Consider the following 26,191-nt stretch of genomic DNA (forward strand, 5'->3'; position numbering starts at 1 on the left):
TGGTTTTACACAAGTACGACTAAGTGTTCTAAGAATACGCGAGTATAAGAGACCTTCCACACACTATATAGATAGTCGGGATATGTCCATAGCCAGTCAGTCTTCACACTCAACAACACATCCCATTGACCCCTTACCTCACACTCGCGGCCCAACAGCGGCATGAAGGATTTGTAGTTGTCTTGCGTAACTGGTGCAGAGTTTGAGAGAGATTCAAAGCCTGATTCAAGACCTGATTCAGCGAAATGAACTGATTTCCAAGGAAACATCACATGGCTTGGTACAAAAAGGGAATTACGACCAGTTTTGAGGTGCGCCGTCTATTGGATAACATTCCTTAGTCAGAGGTGGGGGACAGAAAGTACGTACTGGTGGCGGCATCCATCTTGAAACCGGCCACAGCCGCCCTCTGGCGCAGACAAGCCACCCCTACCGGTCAATGAGCCACATTACATAAGCCGCAATGCGACAGTAAGTTGCCCCGCGCGACAGCACGGGCCATGAGCCACAACACCCAACAGCCGAAACTTGGATGACATTTCATTCGGCACTCTGCAAAGCTCACCACCACGGTGTTGGCGACGCGATCCATCACGACGTCGCAGCCACGCTTCAAAAAAGGTCAGGACTCAACGACGACCTCCTCAACCCAACCGAGAATGCGCGTCTTCTTTTTTGTTTCAAGTCAAGTCACTGGCGTGCGATTCTCAGCATTAATCAAATGACCACAACCACAAATCGTTTGCAGGAAAATGTCCAGGCTTGGCTCAACGGTCTATCGCCTTGCCCAGATTCTCCAGATTCGCCATTCACCGCAACTCGCACCGTGGCAGACAAGAAACTCGTAAAGCGCCGTCTCACAGATGCAGAAAATTTGAAGACTTCATCGAAACGGCTATGCCGTCTTACCCCTCCGACGTCATTAACCATGTCCGTCTCGCCAACGAAACGGTCACACGACACACCTGACTCTTCCAGCATCGCCTCGAACCAAGATGACGACCAGACGCCTAGAAGCAAAAAGATTCGAATGGTCCCTGGTTGGGGAAACGCGCCGCTTACTGCATCCTCGCGCCGTAGTGGCTCCGTCTCTCCGAAGAAGCTGGCACGTACTTGGGCTGTAAGGGATGCTATTGCACGACAGTTTACGATCAGAGAGGATATTCCAGCCTCGCTACAACGTCTGTGGAAGGATATTGGTCGATATGATAGAGGAATCGGCATCATTGGGTTGGCAGAAAAGGTGTGATTCTCGCATCTACCATGTCCCTTTGTCGCTGTGCTTGCTTGCTGACCAAAGGTTACACTCAGGCTTCGATTGAAGACGCCCAAACATCGCATCCAGAGTATGAGCAAGACGTATTTGAAGACTTCTTCTATGAGCAAGAGATAGTGTCCCGAGACGGCTTGCGCAGTACTCTTGGCCCCACGCCCTCAGTTTCCGCAGTCTTGGACATCATGGAACGTGGCATCAGCTGCCGCAATGAGCAAATGGACGAAGCCGGCTGGAACTCAATTGTCCACAGCCGCATCCTCGAACTCGCCTTCTCTGGCCTGTGGTCTAAGACTGACAATCTTGTTGCATTTGCTCCTTGGTAAGACTCTTCCAGACCTTCGTGTTGAATATTTCTGACATGTTCTTGCCATCAGCACGTCCGCCAAAATTATTCCCGAATATGCCGATCCCATAAGCCGCAAGGTCGACTTTTGCGCATGTATCAGACCTGATGCCTTGTCAGCCATCGCCATCCAGTCTATTCGCGACCAAGATGCACTGGCTAGTCAATCCATCAACCACACCGACTTCCCACCACTTCAGGCGCGACCGATCGCTCTTTCCATCGAGACTAAGATTCATGGGGAAGGAATGAACAACGCTGAAGCCCAGCTGGTTACATGGCATGCCGCGCAATGGCGGTCTTTGGACCGATTGGTTGGGCGCACGGAGCCCAAGACGCAGCTACCAGAGTTCCTGCCGGGAATCATCATCCAGGGACGCGAATGGGTATTTGTAGCGAGTACCAAACGAAGCGATGAGGTGGTAAGTTTGACATTTCTACTCCGTCCGACGGCGTTGCCTTTGAAGCTGATACTTTGAGCAGACATTATGGACTAGTCAGCACATTGGCTCTACGGCGAAGGCCACAGGCGTGTATCAGATTGTGTGTGTGTTACAATACCTGAAGCGATGGATTGAAAAAACGTATTGGCCGTGGTTCAAGCAGGCCATACTAAGGTTGCCAGAAGAGACATGAAGAGTCAACACAGTCAGTCAGCCATCAGCATTGCGTAACCATCCCCAAGCCGCTAGAACTTGATGCGTACAAGGCCTAAATCCACGGAACAGACAGTGCCCAAGAAGTAACGGCCCATGCAATTATCAGGGGGCGGCGTTGATGCGCTTGGCGGGTCGAACCTCTTGCCCGCTTAGATGCTTCTTAAGCTGGTATGCCGGGGCGGTCTCACGGCTTTCTCGTGAATAGCGAAGAAGAAGCAAAAGCACAACATACATAAGGCTGTCATTGTTTCAAGACATTCTCGTTTCCACAAGGGATAACCTACTCCAATATACGGCGTTAAAACGCGTCAAGATATGCTTAAATATGTATACCCATTTGCCACGCTGCTCCCTTGCCTGGTCCCTTTGCCCCCTTTCCGTCTGGGCAATCTTGATGCGCTCCGTTGCGGCTTCCATGGGCTATCACCTCACTCAAGTAGGTCTCATGTTAACTTTGGCCTCTCAACAGTAGAAATTGAATTTGCTTTCCGTCTTTGCGGATAGGACTTATCCTGTGCACAAACGTACGTGGGTCTCTCTGCTGACTGGGTACATATTGAGACCCATCGAGCACATTCATCGATGGCCTTTACAGCAGAGCCAGAATCGCTTCTTACTGTATTCTCAGTTTAGACCCATGCTGCGTACTGCAGAGACTGGACTTGCCATCGCCGTTTGTGGACATTGGATTATGCACTATGGCTCTAGTTCACGAGCACAGTGTAAAAGCAATTTCTGGCTTCGTCTGTGGAGGTTGTTAAGAAGGTACCGTTAGGGCCTGATTATCTATGTGCCCTGTCAGCAATCGGATCTACAAATATCTGTGCGCAAGAGAGTTTTTGTGGATGGATGTGGAAGCCGATTTCGATTTTTACTGTACTACATTGCCAGCGCAGTGGGCCTGCGGACAAGCAGCAGAAACGGTTGAGCATTTTCTCTTTCGATGCATACAGTGGGCGGCACAGCGGACTCAGATACTTCAACAGACGGAAAACGCGGAGAGGAAACCTGCCATACCTGGAAGAAGGTGCGCGTCCGACCCAACGGATTGGTCGCCGAGCGTAGATATCAGTGAGACGATCAAGTTCGCCATGAGCACGGAAAGACTAGATGCACAAATCAACCAGCGGCAAAACAACCAGAACTAGTTTTTAACCTCGCCATACTTACTTACAAACCAAGCGACGTCGCCCCACGCACCCTCGTGCCATTGACGGCAGGACTAGCGTCGGCCGCCGTCGATGGCACGCCGGACACTTTGGGAGACACCTTTAAGATGGCCTGTTACTGACCCCATGAGCAACCGTAACATCGGCATACAAAACAGAAACTGGTACATACGGAGACGGACAAGACTTGTGCGGGCTTCTGAGACGCAAGGATACGAACGAAATTGGAGAATAAGTAAATTATCATGCGAGCCCTAAATAGCTCCACCGGGGCGTAATAGAGTATGTATGCATATAAAAGGTGGCTTGCACCCGTGTGGCGTGCCAAGCCTATCTTTGCCTTTTCCTTTTCTTCTTTTGCGCGGGCGTGGCATAACACAAAATTTGGAGTCTGATCACAGTCGGCAGACAACAGTTGCGGGAAACATGTTCATCCAATAAACCCGGAGAGTTGTTTATTCGGATAGGAATACACGCACGGAGTGCAGCAGACCGGGTCTGGTGAATTGACAAACAGCAGAGTCAACGAATGGAGTTCTTAGTCCTGGTGATTAACCAGTCGGAGCCGTGACAGCGACTCTTTGAGGCGGCTGCTGACAACTGCACGTTAGACGACATGAGGACGTCAGCCTCCTCTCCCTTATCTGGATGTTTTGCAGAAACACTATCCGGAGAGCTTTCTTATTGGCGGTAGTCGGTTACCGCAAGTGTTTGTACAAAATAATCCTAACCACTACTTTCCCAAGGACTGGGAGTTCAACCCCTGACCCCACCTACTGGCGACTACCGGCCACCGAGTATTGCTGCTGTCTCGTTCGTCCTCCCCCCTCGAATGATCAAGTAGTCTATAGGGTCATCTATAGACGGTGGCGTTCACAACTTTCTACAGAGCACTCTTCGATGTAAGTTTGCCGAGTCTCATTGCCGAGACCAACTGTCATTGAAACATTTCTTTACCTGTCTTTAAACAAGCATTTGAAAAGCATTGGGGAGTTGCGTGAGCATACTAAGTGTCTCGGCAAACGAAAGTTCACATGTCTTGTGCAATAGGCAGCTGATCACGCCGTCTTCTGCATTCTCGGCACTAAGGAACTCGGCCTTGTAATGTCCGAATGGGTCGGGCAGTCTCGGCAGTATTGCGACAGCCTGGGCGGGTACGGAAGCCGCATCGGCTGCCCGCATTTCTTAATGCGCGTGTGTGGCACGGTGCACTGAATCTTTTGATCCCATTTAGTGCCGTCGTGAAAGCGAATCGCGGCACATGGCTGGGGTCCGATTAATCACCTCATTTATCCTTGCATCGGCGCCTATTGCCTGCGCCTTGTGCCCAAATCAGGCACCTTCCATACCGTCGGGGATCCCATTACTGACCTTCGGTTGGTGGGCGATAGGTCGGACATGGGGCGATAGCAGATCCCGGACAGCAAAAGTAAGTACCTTAAGGCAGCAGTTGATCGAGTCAGGCTGCAAGCTCGTTCAGCCAATTCACGACTCTGCTACGGATACACTGGAGGGTCATTGCATCGACTGGGGAGTGTGTCTTGTCGTGGGTTCAACATGCCTCGTTGAAGCTATTTCGTTGCTGCCTTGCTTCTACACACTGCGTAGACAATCCAGCCCATACAACAGGGGCAATTATGGGGCAGTGACAAGACAATTTGGCCATTAGTACCAACTGGAGCCTTTTCCGCGCCGGCAAGGATCACACAAAGCAGTTGCTCGCACCGAAGAATGCCCCACGCAAGGCCCAAGGCCGGACGACAAACCGGCGTTGACGGAAAACAAGGTGGGGCGCCGGACTTAGCGTATGTTTAGTGCAGGTTGGACACATTGTACGTAAACCCGCGGTCGTTTCGTCCAGCGTGGAAATGCGGCCCAACAAACCTTCGTTGCAAATAATGTTCAGATGAAAGACGGGCAACGTACGGAGCTCAAGGCCGGCCGGATGATACGAGCATTACCATATTCACCTTAGTCGATATGTCGACTTGATTTAGGCCCCTTCTTGCAAGCCAACACCCGCTGCCTTCAACTGAGCTGGGATGTTGGCTTTCGCTTTGGATCCCCCTCCCTTGCTATCATTTGTGGTAGCAGGCAAAAGCCTAATTAGTCAACTCAAGACAGCGTTCATGCCTTCTTGTTTGTCTGTTATTTCATACAACAAAGCTATTCGAATTCCTAGTGCTGCTGCTGCATTTGCGGAAGGTGATGTGCCGCGCTCTGCTGGCTATTTGCGCTTTCTAGCTGGGCCTGTATTGGTTTACCATCGGCGCTGAGTGGTGCGCCTTCCTACCACGGCCTTCTACTATAGGGAACCCTCGAAGTCTGATTTGGCATGGTCGGTCTTGGGGTTTAGTTGATAATTCGCGATGCTTGTTGATGGACGTCGTCGGTTGTCTGCCTCTATGGGTGTCGTTAGTGATTTGGTGAGGAGTGAAATATCACACTTGAACGGCCAGTCTTACTCACGGTTACTTTTGCCGTCAGCGTTGTGTTTGTTGTGATTAACCGAACTGTTCAGCAACCCGCCCACATGACGGCTTGTTCCACACTGCAATAGTCTAAGATGCCGCCAACGGCCTGCGTCCTTGCGGTCATACTCCAAAGCTTCGTGCTTTCAGCGTCATGGCAAGGATGAACAACAATTCGCCGGGTTGCGTCCATTGCTCAGAACATTTCTTCCTCACACCATATATCCAAGCTTTGGTTTCGAAGGAAGTCTAGATACATGACACACGCATTGCTGCTTTGATTTGGCGGCTTCTTTGCAACCCCTTGATGAACCATGAATGGCTGGCGTTGGGTCCGAGGTTAATAGAACATAACATAACATAACATAACATAACATAACATGATACAACGCAACAATAACAGTGAGGATGATCACAAAGAAAGACGGCCCAACCATGAGGAATGGAGCTACATATAAAACTAGTCAACAGCATCTCGTTCATCGCTTCAAGGAAACCCAGAAACAGATTGTTCAATCACCAACACAAAATTGCAAGTGACTATGGCAAGTCGCACGTCTAGTGGCAAGAGAGCATGGTACCAAGGCGTGCCACAACCCGGCATGGGACAGCAGCACAAGGCGCAGCATCATCATCCACAACCACAGCAACCCCGGCAACAGAACGAGCAACGACACCCGCATATCCCGCCACAACAACAGCAACAATATCAACAGCAGCAGCAGCAGAAGCATGATGATCGAAAGCAGCAGATGGAGTTTCTCCAGTTTCATAAATGCTTAATGGACGACCAGACAAACCAAATTATCGGAAAATGGGTACATCTTCTGCAAAATGCCATTAATGATCCAAACGTCATCCGTCAACTTCAAGCGTGCATGGCAGGACCGAAAAGTCAGCGCAGTCTTAGGGAAAAACAGGGATCACCAGCAGAGACCAAATTAGTTTTGGACAGGCTTGAGCGACAGTCCAAAGCTATGACCCAGATGACGGCGAAGTTGGCTGGGCAGGTGGAACTCTTGCTGGAAACAGTAAAGAATATGGAAACGCGAGTGGCGTCATTGGAGGGTAACACTACCCGAGGGATGGAAATCTTGAAAGATATAAGCATATCCTGCGCTGGCGCCGCTACTGTCGGTGGTGCGAAGACCAGGCAGACGAAACCCCAAGTCAGTAGCGTACCTCCCAGGAGGTCAGGCCGCGTCACAAAGCAAAGAAAGACGGGAAATAATTAGTCTGATGGCCGGAGTTGACGGCGCATCGCTGGTCGTTGTAATTAACTGGTCTTTTGAATGAGAGCCTGATTCACTCCATTTCATTCACAAGTACTAGTGCTGTGAGGCTGCATAGAAATGGGGATGGAGAATCGTATTGTTTAAATGACTTTCTAAGTTCGTTATCTAGATTTGGGGATTGGTTAAATGTGCTGCCATCAAGGGCGTGTTTTTTGTGGGGTGGAGCGGAATGCGAGGCAATGGCTGAACGCCGTTAGAGGTGCGCAGAGGGTCGATACGAGGTCATCTGGAAAGCCAATCCCCACTGCTTAGTTCTTCGGTTTGTTTGCGAAAGAAGTTCTGCCCGCTACGAGTTGAGAGTGACACTTCTGATTACCCGTATTTCTAGCTGACGCCACCTGCCTGTCTGGCTACTTCTGTAGAAACCCTTCACATTTGTCGAGGAATCATGACAAGAAAGCGCATCGAAGGACTCACAGCTTGACTAAGCTTGCCGTGGCCGATCCCGCTTGGTTTACTCCGCAGAGAACACTGGAGAAGCCGCCCCGACCGCCCGCCTTAACATCGTTGTCAGGAAGGCCAAGCGAGCATGGCCTATCAAAACGAGTAAGAGTGTCAGTTCAGGGCCGGACCCGTGCAACCGCGGAACAGCGCCGGAGACGATGGATCGATAAGGCCGTTCACGGAAGGGCCCAAGTGTAGTCGGAAGCGCTGCTGTTGAAGTTGTTGTAAGGCACTTTCTTTCCCGGAACTAAATATTGTATAGTTGCTAAGGAAGCACTAACAAAGCGCCAGAGACCAAGATAACAGGACCAGCACGCAGTTATCTACCTATGATACTAAACGTCAAATTTGGTAACAGCCATAATCGCTCGACCGCAAAGGGTTCGCTAACGCTGTGCAGTACGTTATCTGTCGCTCTTCGACGAGGAAACGCCGGTTTGCGCAATGCCCCTTTGCCAGTCGGTTGGCACTCGAGTGTTGAAGCGCGCCTGTTGCAGGACCTCTGCTGCCATTTCCAACGGTAACGGTTGACAGGAGCCCAGACGACTATGGCTGGAACCAGCTTCTATACACTGTTCCTTTTTTCTTCCTACTTTTGTATGACGTCGTTCTCCCCAGTGGCATTCCGGCTGCCACGTTCCCCGACGTTGTCGTAAGAGACATCCCGAACCCGCCTTCTTTGCTCCGGACAGGCCGCTTCAACCGAATAAGAGGGCAATTAGCCGACGCGCAGCATGCGCTTGTCGTTCAAACTATCTTCGCGACATAATTCGGCGAGTCTCTCGATGAACCAACCTATCTTGTATAGGAGGTGGGGAAGTCCTATCGCGGACAATCTGCATGAACGTTAACAGAGGCGATTATTCCCATTCTTACTTCTTTTTTTTCTTGAGTCTGTCGGCGAGGCATGCAAACCGTCACCCCGCCTGGACGCAGAGACCACCTCTAAAACCGTGTTGGGGTAGCTGACATGAATAAACCCCAGCTATAACCCGCGCATGCAATGCTGACATCTGGCGATCAGTTCACGGCGACCCGCAATAGCACCGCCCCCGCAAGCAATTTCGCTTGATTTGTCAACAGCATGATTTTTCCTGACACAAGGCCCAAAGCCCTCGAGTCCTTTCATCGCCATTGTGAAGCCGAAACGGAAACCACAACATCACCAAGTATCGGCAGAACGTTGTTGAATTACGACGACGGAAGGTTGCCCTTACAGCATTTCGAGGAGTAGGGACGTGCGGGCGTACCCGGGTTTACGCCCGATTCTTGACCAGACCGTCCCGTTGTCATCCTCGCAGTCCTCGGAGGCAATTTGCACCGGACAGTACGTGCTGTGTGGCAGACGAGGGTGCTATCCCTCGTCTCCTCGCTGATAGATATCCGTCGCCACGCTTCGCAGTTACTTGAGTCTGTTGGCATGGAGCCGTTGGAACTCGGCATCAGCGGCAGACCTACTGCTCACATCACTGGCAACGCCAAGGGCAGAGACTGTGCCCGATACTGCCGATGACCAAGCGATTGCAGAAGATGACCGTACCCGGAAACCCCTGGCGATTGTGCGCCCATACCAGCCATCTCGATTAAATATCGGTGTTACAGTGGTTTGGGGCTGCGATGCAGGTCTTCGATGCCTGGTCCTCGGGACACGGGCTTCTGATGGTTCGGGAAGCACATGTGCTTCGCGCCGCGTAGATGATCACGATCATATGGAGGCAAAGTCGACGACGTGTATGGGTGCGAAAAACAAGTTGCAAGGGGTTCTGTCCTGGCAGTTGCTTCAGGGTTGACATCCCCCTCGGCCGCAATCCCCTCGCAGCACGTCTTGGTTTCGGCACTCATCGTTTGGCCCATCTAGGCCAACGGAAGCACGACTCGCCCAACGCCTGCTTTATCGTCCCCCTGACCACCAATTCCCGGCGTCGGACGCAGTGGTTCGTCTCGGCACCACACTGCACGATATAACTAACGAACAGAGTGTTGACCATGCCATGGCGAACAAAGTTCCAACACGGAAGCGTGTAATGGGAAAATAGTAGCGATCAGTGAAGAGTAGGTATTTCACCAAGTCTAGGCTTTCGAGCGGTGCATTTGTACATGTTTGTGACGGTTATGCGACACGCATATAACCTGGTCGTCGTGGAGGTTGTCGTAACCGTTGGCTCGACTGGAGGCCTGAAAAGGGGTCCAGAGACCATGGCCGACGTATTGATGTATCGGCAAGCGCTCATTCCAGTGTATCAAGGCACATCGTACCCCAACCAGGGGCCAGATTCATCCGTTCGTTCGTATCAGCCATACACTTCTGCCTGGCAGTCATCGCCATTCGAGATTGGCGATCATTGGCGCAGAGGCCCTTTCGAGGAGACAACTGGGAAACAATCAAAAGGATGGGGGGCTTCAAGCGGCGTTTCGGCGCCTCGCGGTCGTCGAAGAAGTCCGCTCTAATGATGAGATTTACTCTGTTAACGCAGAAGCATTCCGAATTCCATTCGCTAGCCGAGGGAGCGTTTCCGGTGAGACATCTTAGGCGACGGAAAGGCCGGAGGGGGTGCAGGACGAGAGTGTGCAAGCGGAACAGCCGCCAAGGGCAGACAAGAGGGATGTTCGAGGCAAGAGCAAGGAGAAAGAGGTGGGAAACCAGGAAGCGTATCACAAAAGACCTTTGACGAACAGAGAAAACGCCGGATGGTGCAAAGAGAAGCCGGTGTTTGCGCGGCAAATGTTCGGAGTGGCCAATAGTTTCACAAAGAAAGCGCACTCGCTGCTCTTCTGCTTTGTGTCTCGTTGCATCTCAACGTTAGCAAGGTTGGTTATGTCTGCCCTTACAGCCGAGCCGGTTTCATGAAATGGCGATGGTGCAACGCGTTCGCGCCTAGTCTACCTGCGATTCGTCTCCGCGATTCGTCTGCTTTAGTCGTCAAACCAGTTTTTGCAGCTTTCACAGTATCGGGAGTGGAAGAGTGCTGTTGATTCAATCACTGACGGCGGCGATGACGTTGTGGATGACCGTCGCATTGCACCAGGCTGGCCGGACGGCAGCTCCCGGGCATGCCCTAAAAATGAGCCCAGCAGTGGCTAGGTGAACTGCGCCAGAACACGATGAGGAACAGAGAGACAGTAGACGAAACATGCTGTTACTGTCGTTCCGCATGGGATGGCATGGGGCGTTCTGTGGTTGAGGATGCGCAGCAGAAACAGCTTATAGATGTCCAAGCCATGGGTAAAATAAAGATGGAGAGGATATCCCGCGTACCTTGGCTGCAAGCGGCCGCCGGGCGCTAATGTTCGGGCCAGAGCTATTCCGATATCGTTTCCTTTGCTCCAACACGACCGCTCCAACACGATCGCAACGAGGGTCAGACGCAACAACATAGCCTATCATACGTCTCCTCGCTTCACCTTTCTGCCTTGCACCGCAATCAAGTTCCGTGTCAATAGCACTCAGGAGCCTTGCCCAGTCATCTTCCAGCGACAATGACCGCATTGCTCTACGTTCATGATGTTTGCCAACAGCTGCTTGCTTAGTAGCTGAGCGACCTGAATCCGGACATGCGGGCGTACCGACAGTGGTCGAGATCGCGATTCGGCAGTCAACTGCACTGAGCGCTGGAACGTGCGCCTCGCCGGGGCGGGTGGGGTTTCCTTTCGATAGCTCGATTGCCGCGGTTCCTCGTCTCCTCGCAAACTTCAGTCTGTCGACACCGAGCTGTTGGAGCTGGGATGTCAACGACCAGTCTCCTGTTTTCGTCGCTGGCATTGGCAGATCAGAAGCACGCGCAATGGTCCTGGCGTTTGATCAAAATAGCTCCAGTGTCCATAGTGCGCGGAGTTTCCAGTGCGAGCCTTCTGTTATCCGTCTTCTTGTTATGGCCGAGCGCCAAGCGACAACACAACACAACCGCGTCCCCGCCGTTCGTTCTGGATGTAGAAGCCCCTGGCGATCGTTCACTCAAACCGGTCATCCAAACCGTGCCTTCGCTTCGTTCAGGTGTGGCAACGGTTTAGCATTGGTCCAGCATTGCGGCATAGGCCTTCGATGCCCACCTGCATGCTTTAGTTGGTTCCGAAGAAGCATCTCTGCAATGCACGCCGTGCAGACAAAGGAAGTCAGGTGAGAGGCAAGTCGAGGCCGTGGACGGCTGCAAGAATAGCTGCGAGACATCTTAACAGAGCAGTCTCCCTTCGCCAAAATCCAACGAAACTGATTGCGGATACCATCACCTTAATAGGCGACATCGGAATCGCTCAGCTCAAGGCGCCTCGATTTCGACAATCGCCTTCTTGCTCGGCTTCATCAGCAGGAGCACGAGTCGCCCGCCGCCTACTTTCTCGCCCGCCTAGTCAGCGATTCCCGACGCAACGGTTCATGATTCCATTATCCTTGCCACCACGACATAACCAACGACAATGGTATTGCCCAAGCCATCCCGCACTAAGTTCCAACACAGAAGCCTATTACGGAAAAGCAGTAGCAATCAAGAAACAGTCGGTGTTCCAGCAAGTCCGGGTTCTCGAGCGGCGCAGGTGGATGTATTTGTTGCAGTTGCGCGTTGCACATATAACTTGGTCGCCATGGAAGTGGTCGCAATCAACTCGTGTGACTCAGAGACCAGAAGAGACGCTCACGCACAATGGACGACCGATCGCTAGTACCATTCTCTGAAATCAGATCACCTGCAAATTGGGCACCAGATTCAGTTCTCCCTTCACAGTACCCCTACCCTTTTCCATCTCAGCCGCAGAGCTTCCCCAGTCAGCATGGCAGCACTCAACCTGGAAGCTTCTCTCCCGACAGGATAGTATTGGACGCCTTTGAGACGGGGAGCCTCGATTTGGCTGGCGATATCAACTTATCTGACTACACAGACCCTCTCCAATTCGACGAGCGAGTCGTCGACCCATCGTTACTCTTTCATTCAGGCACAGGCGAAGGTGACGGAATAGCCACCCAACCTCACCAGGATGGTCAATACCACTCTACTGGGTCAAGCGCGCGGGCGTCGCAGGACGGCTCCACGGGGCCGTCAAACTCCCTATGGGCCGATGAATCAAATCCACGTAGCTATCAAAACTCGACATTTCTGGCACTGCCCATGGAAACTCCGACGAGGAAGCCCTTTAAAAAACGCAGACCTCGCAGAGATGGCAATGAGGGGAGCGGGTACACTGAAGTCATTGAGGCCGATGAAGCGCCCAGATGGGGATGGGGCCAGCATCTTTCGGAACAGGCACGAGAGGCACCGTACAACGACGACAACATCGGGCTAGGGAGGTTTGAAGACACAACGCAGAGCCGTGTGTCGCCAAGCGACGCCGCCGTCGCTGCTGACAGCTTGCTGGACTTCTTGGGACAGCCGCACGCAGGCGGGATGATAGCTCCGGATGATCTCGAGGCGGTCGTGAGAATCTGGAGTCTAATACGGAAGAAACAGTAGACGTGAAGCGCCAAGTAATTGATGAAGGCGAGCGGTATTAGTCAATGAAGGCAAATTCGACACACTTGCCGGCAGCCCTGGGTTTCGATTAGGAGGAACACAACCAACCCTGGAGCGGACATAAAGTTTCTGCTTTGTCGTGCAAGCGTATCATGAAATGCTGGATGGCAACGATACTATTCGACTTGACGGCTGCTTACGAGTCGAGTCCAAAGTAGCTGTAGGTGTTCGTAGCAATATGTTTTCTCTTAAAGAGGCCGCTGCAGAGTCTCATACATATGTACCCTACGAAATGGGCAGTCTTTCCATAGTAGTGAGTGGTTTGTCACAGACATAGAAATACACCGAGAACTGTCACAAGTAATGTCGCGACACGTTTATTCAATGTCACTTTTCCGGTGCACTGCCGAGACACTCTTAGCTGCTTCTGTTGAGACGGTTGACGACATGACTGCCTCCATTCTGATTGGCCTCGGATGCTTGAAGCCTTGGGACGACAGCTATAGCGAGCGGTGCTCACTTTGACATATTCGGAAAGTGCATCGATAAATACGCACATATGTGTCGACGCAAAAAGTGAGGCACGTAGACTAGAAGGACGATATCGTGCCAGAAGCACACCTCATTGCACCATCGTAGCACTATGAAGCATTGATAGAGATACCTTAACGTATCCTTCTGGGACGTCGTCGATAGTAAGAAACATACGCATCATATTATTATTCACGCTCCCTGAGGCCTTAAATCTATCTGCATGCGGTGCCATGTTGCTCAGTGTTGCACCGTTCCTGGATCCCCAATAGTCAGGCCCAACTATCATCATGAGTCAGTCTTTCAGGACGAAGGCCGAAATTCTATAGAGGCGCAAATATTGCTCCGGGACTGGACATTGAGGTTGATCGACTCAGCGGCTTCGGTCTTACTGATGGTGGTCTTGGGTGCATCTGCGTCGTATCTACACTAGAGGACTTTGGCTGAAGGCACGAGCAACAAGCGGAGACTCGAAACAGACGAAGTCCGAAGGCCGACATGAGTTGTCCCGGCAGTCTGGTCATTGGCCAAAGCAAGCTTGAACATTCACACCTTCCTAGCTTCAGCAGAAGCTTCTCCATAGGCAAACCAGGTTCGCGAATGTAAACGTTACCCCGCTTTCAGGACAAAAGCTCCACACTGTGGTAGATTCTCCAAAGAAATATGACCCAGCCCCCGCGTTGCGAAAAGCAAACCAACTCCGTAATGAAACGCCTAATCGGCTCCAAACTGGAGCTTGCGAGATCTTCGCAGAGGAACATCATCCTAGACCCAACCAGCGTCATGAAGTCCAATGCACGAACACTCCGGGGACTCTCACCTCTTGAGCTGCTAATGCATCGAAGTGCGGGGGCTGGGGCGACAAGTCTTTGAACGACAGTATCAAGTATGGCTCGAAGCTGATCATCGTGCGCTCGCCCTGTAGCGCCTCGAGACCACTTTCGGACGAACCTGTCTGGATGACTATGTAGAAGACGTAGGCTGAGAGGCAGCCCGCTCTCAATGGGACAACAATGCCAGAAGCATGATGCTATTGCACATGCATCCAGGGATCATGATAAGGAAGCGCATCGAATGAGCTCGCAGCTTGAATGAGATTCCTGTAGTGTAGGGTTCTCCCAATTGTTGGAAGGAACGGCGGAGTATTCGGTGGTCCTCCTTTAACTAGACATGTGGACATCAAGATCACCGATAGGCAATGGGGTTGCGTATTGACTCCTGACGGCCCGGAGGCAACCAAAGAAGTGACAGGGTTCGCAATGTTGGCTCCGAGCTCTAGCAATTCGCATGGCCCACATTGCTGGCAAAGCTTTGGAGTCTCAGGGCTGACACTTCTGCCCGAGAGACGAGCTGTAGGCTCTGTGATGCTAGCTATCGACGTAGGGCCGGACGTGCTGAGCCAGTCGTCTTAGCGACGGCATCCGCATCTCCGGGGCCAGCGCCGTGTTGCGACACATTGTCCGCAGTGTCCGACCCGCTCTCGCCGGTTCTTGCATATTACAGCTATGCGGGTAACCAATTCAGCTGCCTTATATCCGGACACAAGCATCAATCTAACAGGGTCTACCAAATATGCAAGAACCGATGAGTGCGGGGAGACAGGCGCGGGGCTGTGGGGAACGCCGCCACCAATTGTGTAATAAACCGTAATAGTGGATCACCATATCCAGGCAAGCAGGCTGTCGCGCTCACCCACTTAACCCGCGCGTCTATTCCTATCAACCGCGTTGAAAATGACAGCGTTCTTTTACTTCGTGACAGATCCCACGGCGAGCCATATACTGCTGTAATACTTGACTTCCATCTTTGACGAGATGCCTTTGTCTTTTGCTTGAACAAGCATGAGGCCACCACACCGATCAGCTGGGTCATTGTTGGCATTGCTGTACCGTAAGAAGCTTAACCCGCCTTACTTTCCCGCCAATCCACGTACACCGAACATTGTTGACAAGTCAGCTTGTCGTTTCGTGGCAATCATTTGTTGGCTTATGGTTTAAGACACGGGTTGAAAGATTGGTTTCTGGGCAGACGCGCATTGGCGATTCCCCAGGTAGGCGTGGTAGGGAACCCTTCAATGCATAATTGGTAAATGTTATAGTCGAGAGCCATTGGCCCAGCGCCGTAGCTGTTGATGCTTGCGCGACCTCATGCAGAATGATAAGCCACAGGATGCGAATTCGTACCAATCTTGCATCTGATCGTCGCATGCTTGGTATCGCTTTGGGGAAGTAAGAGGAGCACGCGGTATGGCGAAAGGATCCACACTCGCAGAAACATTTCAACTGTGGCTGCTTTCATCATTGGCAGGTTTACGAGTGCTACTAAAGTCAGCTACTGAGCTTCTAATGGACCACCGGCTGGCAGGCCAAAGTCCAGAGCAAGGCCAGTCGGCGTCGGGATGGGCGTGGGGTAGAGCTGCAATTCCTTGCATGGATCCAGGGATGCAGCGTTCATTCAAAGCCCACCTGAGGGCGGTGTCGAAGCCACCTAGTTCTGATTCACATCCTCAACGCACGATGAGTCTGGCGTCTCCGCCATCCGCGATTCTGTGTAATGCTATCAACCCCACGAGCAACCGCAACAGTAACAAGTATTGGCAAAGAGAGCAGATGTGGAATTGGAAACTGCCCTTGGGGGCTTCCGGGGGCAAGCATCCCACCGCTGCGTCAATGAGGGGTTGACCGGCTACGAGTGCGCTAGTCTGCCAACTGCACTCAACAGCCCCCGCCCTCTGTCAACAGTGGCGGCAAAACCCCCGTCATCCGAGGTTCGCTGTGTCGTCTTTACTGATCTTGCGCGTCGCCGAGACTGGTCTCCAAGCGGGCAGATGAAGACCTCGTTCGCAGTCTGGTCATGGACTGCCACCTTGCGGGGCTGGAAAAGTCTCGTATGTCTCCAATCGATCGACGCAACCTCGGGAACCTGCTGAAGCTGTTGGCGCGTTCCCTGCCCTTGTACGCGCTTGTATGAACAAGGAACTTACGGAGTACACTAGTCAGGCGAACCAAGTGCTCGATTCTGCGGGGACTGAGATACGGGCACAGACCTACTGCGTGGGCGCTCAGGGGCTATACGCTATCTTGACGTGACGCCCAGGGTAGCCCGCAGCTAACGAATCGGACGGCTCTCCACGCCACCCTGACACATGTACGCCGGAACGCGCTGGAGACTCTTTCATCCGCCTGGTGTCACCGCCATTTGTCGGGGCCCAGCATCACCGCAGCCCCATAAGCCCAACTAACAGATGTGTGAGGGCTCAGCACCATGACAGCTTTCGCAGGTAAGAAAACTATCAACGAATGTAGGTTTAATTGCAGAGCTCTCCCCGCAAACTTGAAGCGGGCGCTTCTTGCGAGTAGTTGAGCTTTTTCATGCTTTTTGTTACCCTGAGGGTCCAGAAGCAATTATTCGATGCGGATATTGCTTCTCAGGCATGTACTGAAGTTGCTAGAGTGGTCCAGATGGGAACTTCGCAGCTCCAGTTCCAGCTGAGGGTCTAAGACGTCAGGACTGAAGTCATAAATCGATTCCAACGATCAATCAGCTTAGATAGAGTTCAGCAAAGAGGTTATCGTTGAGATGGTGCCGGGTGATCTAGGTGCTTGTGTGATTCGCTTTCCTTGATGTCTTCGCCTATAGTATCCTCCGAGCCTGTCCCTTCATTCACCGCTCAACACTGGGTAAGAGTTGTTCTCAGCAAATTACCGTTGCCGCCAGCTTCATTTCTGATCTTTCACCGTCTCTTGGCTCAAGAATGGAACTATTACTCGGCCAGAGAGTGGACGTGTCTGAGGTAGTATTGCAAGGCTTCTGGACCTGCGACTTGTTCTGTGAACCGGCCATGATTGTATCTGATCAACGTAGTCTTGCAAGCGCAGCTGGAACTTGATATTTAAGTCAAAGTTCTTCACGTCTCTGTGGTGCCGTGTCTGCTTCACGATTATATTCTTTGAGAGCGATATTGTTGTAAGTGACCTGATCGCAGCCCCTTAACTTCAGTTCAGCATGGAACTTGTCGCAATTCCGTCTTCATTCGTCCTAGTAGAAGCCGTCGTAGCAGCAAAGCGAGCTTCTGAAGTTGTAACCCCCCGTTTTGCTGACCTGTATGCGCCAATAATTGTGGATGTGACTGAATCTTGATCCTTCCTGGATGCTGAAACCATCTGTCTTAGTAGAACAGACAGATAAATGATTCGGTGTATCTTTTCGTGGTTCACCTAATCGTAGGGTCAGTAACATCGACTGGCCAATCGGACCTTGCCCTTGAAGCAATATGTCTAGGTGAGTTTCGATGAAGCTCTGAATATCAATTCCGCACAATGCTCCCCTATTTCCTGAAGTCTTATCCGTCCACCTTGACCAAGTTGCATCAACCCTTTAAATTGACTTTCCAGTCCTGGTTACAGTCTAATTTGCCAGCATTTCAACGGCATGGGGTCGCAGCATTATCCCATGGGTTCCTTAGGAGTTGCCATGGCTATGTACTAGCCTATTGCTTGCAGACGAATCTTTGTTTTCCCCGGATCTTTCGCCAGATTTATGATTCTGCGGTGATGGCCAGCGTATAATCACAAGTCGCGGTTTTGGAAATTGCGCTGTTTGGGCGCCTAGATCACGCTCTTCTAGCCGTAACATCTGGTGAGCCTGCAGTTTTGGGAAGATCCTGTGCTCTCGCTGGCTGTATTGGCTGGGAAAACGGTGAAAAACAGCAATCGTAGCTTCATATTATGGATTATGCTTTTCGAATTTTGCGCATTCAATATAGCTGTGTGTCATGACTTATAGCACGCAGCAATGGGCATACGGAGTGGAGTAAAGTCGCTTAACCTATTAAAATAGAAATAGATAAAAAAGAAAGGTCTACATATAACAGGTATATAATACAGATAATATAGTATATAACGGGTCCTTTATAAAATATAGTTTCTACCCTTATTTCATAATATACCCCCTAATTATTACAATAAAAGAGCTATCATATTCAAAATAGAACTTCTAAACACCCTTCGGAAATCTTGACAGCAATGGACTGTAGTAGAATCCGTTGAAAAGACCATAGAAAAGGCGTCACAGGCGAGAGAGTTACGGTGGTAACAAGTAACAAAGCGGCGGTCCTTACGCTTAAACGGCCGCACCAACAGTCCGGACAAGAGTTTATACGGTGCATCTACGACTCGGTAGAGGAGCTTCGACGAGACCACAACACTCTGACAGTTCAGTGGACGCCCACAGGCGAGGAAGACCAACTGCTCAAGCAAGCAAAGGCGCTAGCGCGAAAAGCGACCGAAGAGGGGGCCACCCCGCAGGCCCAATTCCCAACGATGAAGTCAACGACGCTCAACGTAGCACGGTCAAAATGTCTGCCAGAACGAGGGCTGCCGGAAAAGGTCGGGAGATTCTCCAAAAGGGTCGACAGGGCACTACTAGGGAAGCATACCCGCCAACTCTACGACAAGCTGACGTGGAGAGAAGCGACCACACTTGCGCAGCTTAGAACAGGAATGGCAAGACTGAACGGCTATCTACATCGGATCGACGTAGCGCTTTCAAAGATCTGTGATTGCGGTCAGGTGGCGGAGACGGTTGAACATTTCCTTTTCCACTGCACAAAAGGGACGACACATCGGGCAGAGATGCTACAGTGCACAGGAACACAGAGAAGCAACATATCATTCTACCTTGAAGGCAAGAGCTCATCGGACGACGATAAGTGGACGCCAAACATGCAAGCGGTTCGAGCGACGATATGATTTGCGCTGGCAACAGGCCGGCTGGACGCAAGGTGATGGGAGGCGGAAATAGAGATCAGCCCCCTAACACATCAAACTCGACATAAATCTAACTACATAACAACCCGTGCCAAAGACAGCAGGCACCGCTTCAGCCGCCGTAGATAGGACGCTGAACACTTGAAGAATAGGCTTCAAGCTGGCATGCTAACAATACAACTAAACCACGGAAATCCGAAGCGAGACGGCAGACATGGAGGCGCAAGCAGGAAATGAAGACATCACTTATGTGCTTTAAGGAGACAAAGGCGTAAGCTCAGCAATGTACATGCAGTCAGCTTTAGTGGCCCTTTCGGCTCCGCCGCCGGGCGTAATAAATTGTGTGTGTGTATATGTGTGTGTGTATATGTGTGTGTGTATATGTGTGTGTGTATATGTGTGTGTGTGTACTGTAGTGAGGATCATAGCTTGTGTCTTCTCGCGAAAATATAGTATAGCACAACTGTATGAAAAGTTCGACGTTGTGAAAAGAAAAGGCGAAGAGTAGTGAGACCGGCGACGAGACACCGATAGTCCATTGATACATAAGAGATCTAGCAATGGCACGCGTTGGTCGCAACAAGAATCAGCGGGGCGACTTGCAGGCGATATGACCGAGAGCGAACGCCTAGACAAGCAAACATTGTCCGTCGGCGGTAAAACGGGAAGCTCTCTTGGAGGTGGGACAGTCCGCTATTGGCCGCGAGGCACAACCACGGACCGACATCACAGTTTTACCTGGACAATATGTATCACAAGACCACAAAAAGAAGCCTTCTGGGTTAGCGGTTTGCCATTAATTTTGTTTCTCAAGTCGAACACTAAACTCTTAAGTATTTAAGAGACTCGGGACATTCTTTGGGAGTTTATTTTAGGACTTGGATTGTACAGGGGGGGGGGTTTGTTGATTGAGAACCACCGTAGCAAATGCGGCACGCTATCCAGTAAACCCTGGCGGTTTCATTCCAATCCAAGCTCCCTCATGACCTCCAGCTCAAGATTATCCTTGTCTTCCTTGCTGAAGTTCCCAGGATCTTTCGTACCGGCCTTGCGAACCCAGCCTCGGAGAATGTCCGGAGATATCTCTAGGTTTTGATCCTCTACCCATTTCTTCTGAAATCGGACACCGACGTTCCGTGTCATACCTTTCCTTCTCGACTCACTGATAACCCTGAGCGCTTTTATAAACCTTACATGGCACCCATTTTGAGGCAACAGGCGAGATGCTTGCTTCTTGAATAGGGAATACCAGCTGAACGAAAGGTTGGAGGAACCGAGGACATTGTCCTTGAATCCGTATTCATAGGCGAAAGGGTAGAAGCCCGCCATTTCCCAGTCAACAATAGCAGCCAGATCATAGCTCTCAGTCGACCTTCTGACAAGAATGTTGCGGGGCTCGAGGTCGTTGTGGCAGAAGACGATATTATCTTTGAGTTCATCAAGTTCTGCGCGTGTCAACTGAACCTGGCCGACATCTTGAAAATCCGACACCAGTAAAATGCCATCATCAACCTTCTGAAATTTCCAGTTGCGTGGTTTTGGATCGCTCGGTGGGAGGATACCGTCCAAGAACTGCTCGATATTTGAGGAATAGCCAGTCTTTGGGCCACCGACTGAGGCGTTATCGGACTGCGCGCCAACTCGTTGGATGTTGCTGCTGTCTATTTCGTGAAGCTTCTCCATTGCACATACGACCAAATCGATCAACCGCATCTGATTGCTTTGGTCAAGGGTATTCCATATCTCCTCAAGCGGAACTGTCCCTGTGCAATACTCCGACACGGCGTACTCGACCTGTCTTCCGTCCGCGGTTGCCGTGGTGCCATCGGATACGACTAATGGAACGAGATCGTGTAGTTTGCCATTCGCGAGCTTTTGGAGAGCTACTACCTGGTCTAAGTGACGTCCCGACACTTCCAGGCGGACAAGAAGGTCCTTAGGATGATCAGGGAGAGCGGCGGTCTTGGGGTGGATGCTAAACGTGCATGACTCGAATGTGGTGGAAATGATTTTACAGTCGGTGGGCTTAATATCAACGCCCGAGAAGATTGCGCGGAGAATTTCCTCATCTGGAACGAGATCCCTCTTTTCAACCGACATACTGTGAATGGAAGGTGGTTGGCTTTGGATAAACGAATGTGGAGGGCCGGGCTCCATCAAATAATCGATGGTCCCAGCTAGCCCGATTCTCCAGTTATTGTTTTATCGAGGCGTACTCCCTTGGTCGCCTGAAGTGGATAAATGCAACTCCAGCGAGTGAGAAAGCTACCTCTCTGATCCCTAATTGCCTGTCACTTTGAATTCCAAGAACGGGGGATATTACCTCCACCGCAGGCAGGCTTTCTCATAGGTGCCGGATGTGGACAATTGTTTAATTTGTCAAAAAGACTGTTGCGCCTTGTCAATCAATGTATGTATGGAACCATTGTATTTCCTATTTCATCCTCATAATAAAGTATGCGTTATCTCCATCAGATCCACACAGCCTACGCCATCAACTGTGATAATTGTCTGACACCGGTGCCCCTCCGTATTCCTCCAGCGCATTTTGGTGCAGCTCAAGGGCCCCGATAGTTGGGCCAGAAATGACAATTGCGTTCATTTTGCGCACTCACAATTATCGCTAGAGCCAGTAAAGTTTTTCCCGCATTTGCCACATTTATTGTGGTTAACAAGTTGCTCAGGGGTCTCGGATGCCACTGCGAGCCATGTAAGTTGAGGATTTGTATTGCTGATGGGAAGACACACTTGTAGACTTGTAGCGTTCTTTTTGGGATCAAAGGCTGCGTAGAACGGAAAGGACCTTTATGAAATGATTCAAATGCGTATGGTGGCGGATGGGGCAGTGAGCAATTGGTTCACCAGCTCAATATGCGGAAAGGTTTTATACTTGAAGGTATCCGCACTCTATCACTTGTATCAGCAAGATGGTGGAAAATACGGCAAGTCTTACATTCGCAGTTGAGCGTATCGGCGAGTGGGTTAATTGGTTGGAAGCACTTTTCGGGGTGGTCAGCACAAGCTGCCTAATGGTGAAAGCCCCCAATACCTGTTCGGGAAACTTACCAATCATAGCCTCACACTGCTGTCAACAGGGCGAAGCAATGCCACATGATTCGGCAACACCACATGGATGCCTGTATGCTTGTGATTAGTGTACGAAAACCACCCGCATCAACTCACCGATGGTGCTGGCTCCTGACATATCACATTTAGGCGACCATGGACCGCCATCCCCGGGCTCTTACCACTAGCCCAACAGAGCATGTGCATTACGCGGATCAGCAAACGGTGTTGCCATCACTACTTAGTGCCGTCTTGGCTCGGGATCATTTCCTGGTAGAGCTGACAGTGTCCAATGATCGATCAAGTCACATGGATCTTTGGTCGTTCAGTTGGTTCCCAGTATCCAGTCGCCCAGCAAAAGGAAGGAGTCACAGGTGGTGCCAGTCCCAGGAGGGGTTTGGATGCGTCTGCTGGGGCTGGTAGAAGGCTGCATCACAGGCAGCTTCTAGTTTCCTCAATGTAACTAACCAGATCTGCGAGGCGCAGTCAAAATTTCCTCTTCAGGACTCCAACATCAACCTTGCATCAGGCCTCACCGCTCAGCCTGCCTGTATTCGACACATAATAACGCAGTCAGTCATTATTGCCAGTCTGTTGAAGCAGGCTGTTACCGTGTCCATCCTTGTCATTTGCCGGCGTAGGTTGTGGTACTCGCACAGTAAGAAATGCATCTTTCCCAGTTGGGTGGTCGTTAATTGGCCCAGAGTCACCCCCTACGAACAGATCACAATGCTTGTTTTGCGGCTCTCCGTTGGTCCGTTAGTTTCGCTCCAGCGTAAGATTGCCCAGTATTCAAGAGGTCCTGCCGGTGGCTTTGGTCTCCATCAGCACGCCTGCTTCTGCTCCTACAGCTGACCAAGAGTTAGTCTGTCCGGACTTCCTGTCATGATGACGCGGAGAAGCGCCCCATGCGGACCTACCAATCACTCAATTGATCGGCGAAAGGAGCCCATGACAGTTGGTCATGGTAACATGGCCAGTCAACGGGACACCATTGGAGACCCGGCGGCTTCAAGGAAAAGAAATCACATCAGTCACCTCCAACAAGAGCGCTTACATCCAACGGGCTCCATTGAGAAACATATGCATGGTGGCTGCACTTGATTGCTAGGATAAAAGCCATCAACACAACACCAGCTGTTGCTCCCACACGGACGGACGGACACCCATTCAGCAACGCCACCCACCGGACCCCCTGTTCCTTCGGCTCACCCTACAGGCTACCACACGCTAAAGTCGTAAGATAGCTGTAAAACGCGCCTATTTTATTCGAGACAAACACGCTAGCTGACTTGACTGTACATGACAGGAATGTCTCTGTCTACTGTTCTAATGCATTACAGAAGTTGAGGCAGCAACTCTGGGTGGAAGAACGGCCTAGCACACAGGATGCTGAAATACCGGTATCTGTGGTTTCATGCACGATATCGTTTGCTCCTCACACGAGTTAAGCCACACAAGCAGACACAGTGCATCCGTGATCCTTGATCGCCGGCAGTGCGAAAAATGGTTTTGTCGGAATAGGATATTACTGGATGCCAGCTATCCAGCATGGTTCGGCCGATCGGGTGAGTTCGGGCCCGGGGTAGCTACGGCCGAAAGGGAGGACCTTGGCTCATTAACCTCGCCTCAGCTGCTAGCCCCTAGATAGCTTCCTCCCCTCTTCACGCAGAATAAGGATAATAACAACAACAGTATTATCCCCTTCGTCACCCACGTTACCGTATACGGTATATCGAATCCCCTGTGATTCCAACATCTTCTTAGTGGTCCACAAACTGACGAGAGCAATGTATCGATCTACATGTCACTTGATAGTTTTGAATCCATTCTCGTTCCTTGGCTCGAAAGTGGCATTCACCTGGCATGTGACCCATCGTCGCAATTTGCACAGTTGAAGAAGCGATTGTATCTCTGGGAAGGCCCCCTTAACAGCTGTTTCAAAGTGATAGTATGGGACCATATGAGCTTCCAGTCTATGAGCCACTCTCCTCCTCCTAGGACTCAGGACAACTTCCCTCTCGCCTAATTCTTTTTGGCATCTGCTGTTAGTGAATCAGGTGATGAACCACTAGAATCCTTAACAGCCGAAAATGTTTTACTTCTCTGCTCCGGAGCCCTTCCGCGATGGCCTCACAGCCTCCGGCGGGCATCGGACCGCTGCCGGCCTCACCGGCCGGCCCCGATCGGGGCTCTGGGCCACCTCCAGAGCCAACCTCTCCATCAAGGGCTAAACGCCGCCGCAATACCGAGACTTAGCCACACCGGCCCAGCCTCGCGGGAAGCCAGCCTAACGCCTTCAACCCAGCTCCCCCAACGGCAAAGGGGCCTCCGATCTCAACTCCAGCCACTGGTAGGACCTTTACTGGCTCTGTCTTGTCCGCCCTGGACGAGGAGGCTAGGCAATATGAGGCCCGCAAGGACGTCTTCTCAACCATCGCGCAGTCTGTCGATAATGTCGTCACCAGCTTTGAGGGCCCCAGGAAGCAGATCGCGAAAGAGGCTACGGCCTATGTGATCCAAGCCCTAAAGAAGCTTATTAACAAGGAACATGCTCCGGCACTGACCCGGAGCTGGGCTGCCGTCACGGCCTCGGCACCAACCACAGCTCCGGACCCCCACCGGGCTCCGACCCGCCCGTAGGCCAGACCCTAGACAAAATCCCAGGCCCAAACCCAGCTCCAACCCCAGCCGAAAGAGGACCTCCGGGTCTTCGCCCGCATCTCGGAGGAGGGCCTATCGGCTGCCCGAAAGAACGCTCTTTTTGCCCTACGCCAGACAATTTGCCGGACCTTTGGCCTCCAACTGGCAGATATCCCTCACATCTACTACATTGCGACCGGATACTCACTACGGCCATCAAACAAGCAGATCCAGCAAGGCCTCCTGGCAGACAAGCAAAACTAGCGGGCTGCTTAGGGGCTTACAAAACAGAGACTCCTATAAAGTGGTTTACCTACGTCGTCCCGCGCTGCCCAGCCAAACTGTGGAGCGTTGACGGGGACGCCCTGGACCCAGCCACCTTAATCGAGGACGAGGTCTTTGCCCAGACAAGACAGAAGCCCACCCGGGCTCGGCAATCCCGCCTTGGGCCGGACCCCATCACAAACGAAATCTCTTGGGTGATCTCATTCCTGACAGGGGTACAGCCCTTCAGACTATTTAACCAAAGTAGCAGGTCCCAACTCATTCGGAAGAGGAAGACGCTTACCAGACACGACCCCGGCTGCCAGGGCTACCATTCAAACAGCTACTGCAACTGACAGCCGCTCTGCAACAACTGCAGCAGACCTTCAGACTCGCACGAGACTGGGCCCTGTACAGCTAGACCTAAGTGTGCGAACTGTTGCGGCCCATTTATGACGATGAACGGCAACCCTGCCCTCCCAGACCGGAAGGAGCGGGCTCGGATCCGCAAAGTTGGACAGAAGGCCTATGACGCCCTCTATGAGGTCAGTCTAAACGCCTCTCGGAACAGCACCCAACAGCCTGGGGACCTCCCTCCCTCTGACCAGGACCAACCGCCCGGCTCCAAGCGGCCACGCAAAAGGACACCTTCCGAGAGCTCAATCGTGTGCCTCGGGGACACGGACACCGATAGTAGCAGCATGAGTGAGGATGAGCCCGAGGATGCCGAGGGTCCTCCCCAAACTAAGCAGACTAACCGCGCTATCTTACCTCTCTTGAGCAGGAGTCAGAGGGTAGCCCAGAAACAAAGTTACAACGTTGCT

At 51.6% G+C, this 26,191-nt stretch overlaps 6 protein-coding genes across 6 annotated transcripts; 5 read left to right on the plus strand and 1 right to left on the minus strand.

Annotated features, from left to right (window-relative positions):
• The first annotated feature begins 520 nt into the window (after positions 1–520).
• Positions 521–2,342, plus strand: BDP55DRAFT_678488 (uncharacterized protein). The gene is made up of 4 exons (XM_060576000.1): positions 521–1,243; positions 1,312–1,595; positions 1,651–2,041; positions 2,103–2,342. The coding sequence occupies exons 1-4, from the start codon at positions 722–724 to the stop codon at positions 2,253–2,255; spliced, it is 1,350 nt and encodes a 449-aa protein (XP_060424571.1). The 5' UTR covers positions 521–721; the 3' UTR covers positions 2,256–2,342.
• Positions 2,343–3,440, plus strand: BDP55DRAFT_678493 (uncharacterized protein). Its single transcript, XM_060576001.1, has 4 exons — positions 2,343–2,709; positions 2,807–2,894; positions 2,945–3,064; positions 3,296–3,440. The coding sequence occupies exons 1-3, from the start codon at positions 2,594–2,596 to the stop codon at positions 2,984–2,986; spliced, it is 246 nt and encodes an 81-aa protein (XP_060424572.1). The 5' UTR covers positions 2,343–2,593; the 3' UTR covers positions 2,987–3,064; positions 3,296–3,440.
• A 3,020-nt stretch (positions 3,441–6,460) lies between these two features.
• Positions 6,461–7,153, plus strand: BDP55DRAFT_636637 (uncharacterized protein; the record flags this gene model as incomplete). Its single annotated transcript, XM_060572914.1, has 1 exon — positions 6,461–7,153. The coding sequence occupies one exon, from the start codon at positions 6,461–6,463 to the stop codon at positions 7,151–7,153; it is 693 nt and encodes a 230-aa protein (XP_060424573.1).
• A 3,606-nt stretch (positions 7,154–10,759) lies between these two features.
• BDP55DRAFT_678510 (uncharacterized protein) lies at positions 10,760–11,885 on the plus strand (the record flags this gene model as incomplete). The annotated part of the gene is given in 3 exon segments (XM_060576002.1): positions 10,760–10,880; positions 10,900–11,117; positions 11,236–11,885. The coding sequence occupies 3 exon segments, from the start codon at positions 10,760–10,762 to the stop codon at positions 11,773–11,775; spliced, it is 879 nt and encodes a 292-aa protein (XP_060424574.1). The 3' UTR covers positions 11,776–11,885.
• On the plus strand, positions 11,841–13,466 carry BDP55DRAFT_772346 (uncharacterized protein). Its single transcript, XM_060581138.1, has one exon. The coding sequence runs from the start codon at positions 12,292–12,294 to the stop codon at positions 13,093–13,095; it is 804 nt and encodes a 267-aa protein (XP_060424575.1). The 5' UTR covers positions 11,841–12,291; the 3' UTR covers positions 13,096–13,466.
• Positions 13,467–20,354: 6,888 nt separating this feature from the next.
• BDP55DRAFT_697419 (uncharacterized protein) lies at positions 20,355–21,494 on the minus strand (the record flags this gene model as incomplete). Its single annotated transcript, XM_060577679.1, has 1 exon — positions 20,355–21,494. The coding sequence occupies one exon, from the start codon at positions 21,492–21,494 to the stop codon at positions 20,355–20,357; it is 1,140 nt and encodes a 379-aa protein (XP_060424576.1).
• Between the last annotated feature and the right edge of the window lie 4,697 nt (positions 21,495–26,191).

This window comes from Colletotrichum godetiae, assembly GCF_030913485.1.
Source record: "Colletotrichum godetiae strain CBS 193.32 chromosome Unknown BDP55scaffold_56, whole genome shotgun sequence".
In the NCBI taxonomy this organism is placed as follows: Eukaryota; Fungi; Ascomycota; class Sordariomycetes; order Glomerellales; family Glomerellaceae; genus Colletotrichum; species Colletotrichum godetiae.

Excerpts from the sequence above, each read along its gene's own strand:
- BDP55DRAFT_678488 (XM_060576000.1), top strand. The coding sequence starts at position 722 with ATGACCACAACCACAAATCGTTTGCAGGAAAATGTCCAGGCTTGGCTC. Across the intron at positions 1,596-1,650 it reads CTTGTTGCATTTGCTCCTTG|CACGTCCGCCAAAATTATTC; the intron begins GTAAGACTCTTC and ends TCTTGCCATCAG. Across the intron at positions 2,042-2,102 it reads CCAAACGAAGCGATGAGGTG|ACATTATGGACTAGTCAGCA; the intron begins GTAAGTTTGACA and ends TACTTTGAGCAG.
- BDP55DRAFT_678493 (XM_060576001.1), top strand. The coding sequence starts at position 2,594 with ATGCTTAAATATGTATACCCATTTGCCACGCTGCTCCCTTGCCTGGTC. Across the intron at positions 2,710-2,806 it reads TTCCATGGGCTATCACCTCA|GTGGGTCTCTCTGCTGACTG; the intron begins CTCAAGTAGGTC and ends GCACAAACGTAC. Across the intron at positions 2,895-2,944 it reads AGAGCCAGAATCGCTTCTTA|CATCGCCGTTTGTGGACATT; the intron begins CTGTATTCTCAG and ends GACTGGACTTGC.
- BDP55DRAFT_772346 (XM_060581138.1), top strand. The coding sequence starts at position 12,292 with ATGGACGACCGATCGCTAGTACCATTCTCTGAAATCAGATCACCTGCA.